This window comes from Urocampus carinirostris, chromosome 2 (genome assembly GCF_059441175.1).
Source record: "Urocampus carinirostris isolate Australia breed hairy pipefish chromosome 2, RoL_Ucar_1.0, whole genome shotgun sequence".
NCBI classification, from domain to species: domain Eukaryota; kingdom Metazoa; phylum Chordata; class Actinopteri; order Syngnathiformes; family Syngnathidae; genus Urocampus; species Urocampus carinirostris.
In genome coordinates this window covers 22,040,730-22,047,451 of record NC_142350.1, presented here as the reverse complement: position 1 = coordinate 22,047,451, position 6,722 = coordinate 22,040,730, and the positions used below count along the sequence as shown (strand labels likewise).

At 40.1% G+C, this 6,722-nt stretch overlaps 1 protein-coding gene across 1 annotated transcript; it reads left to right on the top strand.

The window, feature by feature from the left end:
• Window positions 1–1,685: 1,685 nt before the first annotated feature.
• On the top strand, window positions 1,686–6,722 carry rpl11 (ribosomal protein L11). The gene is made up of 6 exons (XM_088329373.1): window positions 1,686–1,836; window positions 3,828–3,978; window positions 4,600–4,706; window positions 4,824–4,955; window positions 5,839–5,949; window positions 6,642–6,722. Exons 1-6 carry the CDS (start codon window positions 1,831–1,833, stop codon window positions 6,669–6,671), a joined length of 537 nt encoding a protein of 178 aa, XP_088185499.1. The 5' UTR covers window positions 1,686–1,830; the 3' UTR covers window positions 6,672–6,722.

The following is a 6,722-nucleotide window of genomic DNA, read 5'->3' as shown; positions in this document are numbered from 1 at the left end:
GTGCTTCTTCTCCATAGCCCAAGTCAGACGCTTCTTCCGTTGTCTTGAGTTCAGAAGTGGCTTGACCATGGGAATACGGCTATTGTAGCCCATTTCCCGGACACGTCTGTGAACTGTGGCTTTTGATACCTGGACTCCAGCTTCAGCCCACTGTCTTTGAAGCTCCCCCAAATTCTGGAAGCGGCTCTTCTTCACAATTTTGTTAAGGCTGCGGTCATCTCTTTTGGTTGTGCAGCGTTTCCGGCCACATTTTCCCCTTCCAACAGACTTTTTGTGGATATGCTTTGAAACTGCACTCTGTGAACAACCTGCTCTTTGAGAAATTTCTTTTTGTGTCTCACCCTCCTGATGGAGGGTATTAATGATGGTCCTCTGGACAGCAGTCAGATCAGCAGTCTTCCCCATACTTGTGATTTAGTTTACTGAACCAAGCTGAGTGTTTTTAAGGCTCAGGAAACCCTCGCAAGGTGTTTCGAGTTAATTAGATGATTCAGGTGATTAGTTGAATAGCCTACTTGTATACTTTTTCATGATATTCTTATATTTTGAGATAGGATTTTTGAGTTTTCTTAAGCTGTAAGCCAAATTCAGCAATATTAAAATAATAAAAGACTTGAAATAGTTCAGTTGATGTGTAATGAATCCAGAATGTATGACATTTTTGTTTTTTTAATTGCATTACAGAAAATAAAGAACTTTATCACAATATTCTAATTTTCTGAGACAGTCCTGTATATATATATATATATATATATATATATGTGTGTGTGTGTGTGTGTTATTACAGTACTTAATATTATAATTAATGAATAAATTAATAATAACAAAATGCTCTAAAAATAAGAATACGGCCTAAATATTCTGACTGAGTGCCCGGAGGAAACCCACGAAAGCACGGGTTACTGTGTGGAGTTTGTATGTTCTCCCCGTGCTTGCGTGGGTTTCCTCCGGCGCACTCCGGTTTCCTCCAACGTTCCAAAAATATGTATTTCAGGTAAATTGGCCGGTCCAAATTGTCCCTAGGTGTGAATGAGCGAGCAAGTTGTCTGTCCCTGTGTGCCCTGCGATTGGCTGGCAACCAGTTCAGGGTGTCCCCTGCCCACTGCCCGGAGATGGCTGGGTTGGGCTCCAGCACCCCCGCGATCCTACTGAGGATAAGCGGTGCAGCTAATAAGATGAGATGTATATATATATATATATATATATATATATATATATATATATATATGTTCAGGGTGTCCCCTGCCCACTGCCCGGAGATGGCTGGGATGGGCTCCAGCCCCCCCGCGACCCTAATGAGGATAAGCGGTGCAGCTAATAAGATGAGATGTATATATATATATATATATATATATATATATATATATATATATATATTCAGGGTGTCCCCTGCCCACTGCCCGGAGATGGCTGGGATGGGCTCCAGCCCCCCCGCGACCCTAATGAGGATAAGCGGTACAGCTGATGAGATGAGATGAGATATATATACACACATGTCTATGCACTACAGTATATATTTAAGCGGAACCGTTGCCTGTATTGTCGGACTATTTCCCAGACTACACGTTCATGCAAATACTCTTCATGGGAAGATTTTTAGGGGGGGTTTCGTTCATATCAGTCAAAATATTTAGGCAGTCGTATTATTGTTCTTGCTTTATTTTATTAGAAATGTATTATGAAAATAATAATGATAGTAATCATAATAATACGTCTTGTTTCTAGGCGGAACAGTTACCTGTAAACTGTATCGTCGGACTAGTTTTTCACTCACACGCTCGTACAAATACTCTGCACCGGAAGTGCTGCGTTCTTTTCTAGCAATCCAACATGGCGGTGAGTCGAAAATCAACGCATTCTAAATTAAATGCCACCTAGACGCCAATCGAAATCCGCAAACATCGGATCTGTAGATGCATTCGAAGGGCCGATCTATCCTCGGATGTTTTGCTATTCTTGTCATGAAAACATAACGTATTGTATTCCGACGATTATCGTTATTATTCGCCCGGAAATAGGCAAAGTGGTTACGGCTAACATATTCGCTGCCGTTAAATAGACTAAACTCCCTTCCCTGTTTACAAGGTTTCGCGTGTGTAACGTGGTCCTTATTGACATCTTCATGAGTTCTCGTATTTTCCTCAAGCTGATAAATTGAGCTGTTCGGTTCTTGCTGTTGGCGGAAACTAGCAGAGGTGTTACGTACGGGCATGTTCTTGAGCCATCTCAACAACTGTGCAAAGTAAATACTTGTAAATTTGACGGCATCAATGCTTTTTGCACTGTGAAAGTAATTCATTCACAAAAGATCATTCAATCTCTGCATGATCATTTCGACCAAATACCTGCTGTCACACATTCAACATTTCGACAGATATTTGTCGTGTTCTGTATCTTCGAGGCATTAAATGATTGTTATTGATCATACCTGTCAACGTCAGCCAGTTTCTTCTTTATTAATGATTACAATTCCCATAATAGAATGATCACCAGCTCTCAAACAACGTGGCACCTATTTTTCACAGCCACAACGACTTAATCAGAATCCATAAGTAAAATCGTGTTTACCATTTTATTTTCTTGTGACTTCAAGGATCTAGAGCTCCTTGATTTTTGAATGGAGCACTTGTAAAATATTTAAATTGCTGCCATGTTTCCCAGCAGTCTTGCTTGATAGACCACGTTTGTGATAATGTCAAGTCATTTTTATTTGTACAACCCTTAATCACAAAGAGTCTCGGAGGGCTTCACAGGTTATTACACGGACTATTTTTTCAGACTATTACACCATCCCCTGATCTGGAATCAACTTAAGGGCAAGGAAAAACTCAAAACCTAATGTAAAATAAGTCTGCTTAAAAATGACGCTGACTTGCTGTTCAGGTGGCTTTTGCCTTTGCGTCTTATCTTCCCTTGTAATTAATGGCGGCGGACATTAGTTTTTATTTTGTTGTCATGTTAAGCATCTTTTACCCCATGTTCAGGTCCAAGAGGCAGGGGGAGATATCAACATGCTGAGTACTGAAGAAATTGGTTTTGAAAGGGCCTCAAAAGTGCTTAAATTTGGCCATGAAAAGGATGCATTAGTTCTTTCCCCACTTGCAGTAAATCTAGTAATGCTTAACATAGCAATGCTTCTATACGCTAAATAAAGATTTAGGATGATATTTGCTAGTGTACAGTGACAAAATTGCAATCCGTGATGACGTTCTTGTCTGTTATCAGTGACACCATCCAGGTTACAGCCAGAAGGGTAAGAAGAGATTGATCTAAATCAAATCTAGTTTTTTTTTTTTTTCATAATTTCATATATATATATATATAAAACATTATGACAGGCAATTAATTTACACCTGGCATTGTCCTTTACTCTAGAATATGTCCACATCGCAGTGCTCTTCCTTTTGTGTCTTTTAGCGGTTGGAATCTATCATTTTGGTCTATTACTGCCCCCTATCATCACAGATCCTCATCACCGTTCCATTTCTCGAATTCGTTTACGTCCCGTGCGGTGCGCTTCTTGACGTCAGTATTTTTAGCTTTTGTTTTGGGTAAACGCATAGATTCGGTCCTGTCTTCTGTTTGGCCAGATAATGGTGAGTGTGCCTGACAGTCACGAACCAGGCATAAAGCGACAGGGACGCAGAGTAAGAGAAAGGACTGAGCTCACTACAATTAAAAAAAATTCTGTAAAATACATGGCACAAATACTCTCCATTGCTTTTACGATGAAATGAATGAAGCTTTATTTTGATTGACTTGGCATTTGCATGGAAAATATTATATTTTTTTGATCACGTTTAATAAACCCAACTATTGTCAATCAGGACCAGGGTGAGAAGAAGGAGAACCCCATGAGAGAGCTGCGTATCCGCAAACTGTGCCTGAACATTTGCGTGGGCGAGAGTGGCGACAGACTGACCCGAGCTGCAAAAGTGCTGGAACAACTTACAGGACAGACCCCCGTCTTCTCTAAGGGTGAGCGCGCCCGGTAGACAATACTAATGCTCAGTGGTCAACTACAAGCGGGTGTCTCAAACTCAATTGACTGGAGGGCCATATCAGTTAGGTTCCAGGTAAAGTGTGGGTTGACAAAACTGCTTCCGGGTAGAGATGACTCTAGGAACAAATAATGGCCTTAATGCTTAAAAGATAAAAACACACCTGTAAGAATCGCAACCAGGGGTAAAGCAATGAAAGAATGCTGACAATTAGGAATTAAGTATTCTAGGACGAAACATAATTATTAATACTTTGTGATAAAAATAGTCTTTAGTGCACATTGTGCAGAGAGCAGTCACATTTTGTGAGCTAATACTCTTTTCAATTTCGCGTGCACCGTGATTGTTGGTTTCATCTGAGGGTAAGTTGTTCCCTGTTTCAAGTCCTGTCTAACTTATAACATATAGGTAGCATCCATATCAAACTGGCTGTTGCCGCAGCTACATCAAACTTGTAAATAAACTTGTTGCGCCTCAAACTATTGTCGTGCAGGCTTAATTCTTCCAGAACCCAGACTCAAAAGAATCTTTATTTTGTACTCTGATTCCCGTCAAATTAATTGACACACTTCTTTGTTCCCACTTTTTAATTTTGCAGCTCGCTACACCGTGAGATCGTTCGGCATCCGCAGAAATGAGAAGATTGCCGTCCACTGCACCGTCCGTGGCGCCAAAGCTGAGGAAATCCTAGAGAAAGGACTTCGGGTGTGTTTTGTCTGTTCCATTATAATAGATCCTGGACTACATTAGAAAAGCCCAATTTATAATGGGAAAAATGCCTTGACTTTGACATGCGCAAGGTAACCCATGACTGTGCTTCAGGTGCGCGAGTATGAACTGAGAAAAAACAACTTCTCCGATACCGGAAACTTTGGCTTTGGTATTCAGGAGCACATCGACTTGGGCATCAAGTATGATCCCGGCATCGGCATCTACGGGCTCGACTTCTACGTGGTATGTAATCAAGACCCCCTCTAAGCCATTGTTTCTCAACTGGTCGTACAGGACCCCATAAGTGGGTTGCGAACCTGTTTTCAGATGGTCGCGGGCTTTTTCCTTGGTAAAATAATGCTTAAAATATTTACACAAATACACTCCTAAACAATAGATGGTGATGATGCCCTGCTGAATCCCTTCTCCCTGTTAAGTAAATATGCATTTGGGAGGGACCACATAGCATTTTGTGTGTGTGTGTGTGTTTATTTTTTTTATTATTTAATTTTTTTAATTATATATATATATATATATATATATATATATATATATATTTTTTTTTTTTTTATTTTTTTTTTTCCTTTTCCAGGTCATGATAATGGCGCCCAAGAAATTTTGTGAAACTAACGTTAAAACACAGGTGTCAAACATGCAGTTCGCATGCCAGATCGATTCTGGTAAGGTTTTTAATTCACCCCGCGGGACAACACCCAGAGAAGCACAAGAGATAAATGGGTTGCAGTTTTAAAATATGTCCACTTATTGTCGACAAAGCCATGCACCTTTCGCAAAGCAACTGAAGCTGTATTTTTGTTTTCAGTGTTTTTCTCCTAATTTCTTTTCTGTTCTCCTGCTGTCTTTTTTTTCCTCTTTATAATTGTCTTTTTCCCTCATTTGTTCTCACTCTCGTTATCTATTGTCTTTCTTGCGATCTTCTGTCTCTTGTTCTTTTGTTTTCTCTCTTGTACATTTAAGAAGTGGAACATTTTTGATTACGTTCACAGCTTGTCATTAGGGAGAAACGGGGTCCTTTAGTAAGACCAGTTGAGATCCACTGCCAGTCTAATGACCTTTCAAAAAAGACATCTTGCTTCGATTGATGGGATTGATGTTGGTCATGCAGGTTCTGGGCCGTCCCGGGTTCAGCATCGCAGACAAAAAACGAAAATGCGGCCGCATCGGCTTCAGGCACCGCATCCGCAAAGAAGAGTCCATGCGTTGGTTTCAGCAGAAGGTAAGCGCTGTGCAGTAGTTGAAGGCATGAAAATAAGATCACCATTTGGCGAAATTTGCCATTTGGAAGTAAAAAAAAAAGGGGGACGTGTGAGGCGAATTTCTTCTGTCATCCTAAGATTCTGCAGAAAGTGAATCGGGTGTTTTGAAATGGAGCGTTTGGATTAAATCTGGTGTTCTTTAGTAGTTCCTGTACATGAGTTACTTTCACCAAAAAGAGATGCTATATCGCTGGTATTTGCAAAGGAATTTGATTTTGTTTCATTCTCATGCTATTTTTATTCACGGTAGCAGCGACAAGTGTGAGTGAATACAGAAAAGAGAAAGTAGTCCTGGAAGATATAAACGCTACAAAAGCAGGATGCGAAAAATGACGTTTTGGTGTGTCTTTTAGACTATCAGACTTTGAAGGAGAATACATTCTCAATCTTTGTCGATTCGTGATTTTAATTGTGGTGGCACATTTTGAACAAGGTTTGTCACTTGTGATGCTCAGTTGGAGCAGAGAAAAAAATGAAACATTTGATATCGATTTTTAATCCAAAATTAGGGGTGCACGTTCAACGCAAATAAATATGCTATTTTCTCCACGCTCTTGCCACTTTTTGAAACCTGACCCATTTTCATGCCTTCAATTTACTAGGCGCTAACAAATAACCCACTCTGACGTTGAACACTTTGCTTTTGTTTCAGTACGATGGCATCATCCTCCCTGGCAAATAAAGGAACAACTTTGACATCTTTGTAAGAAAGTAATAAATCACGAAAAAACAA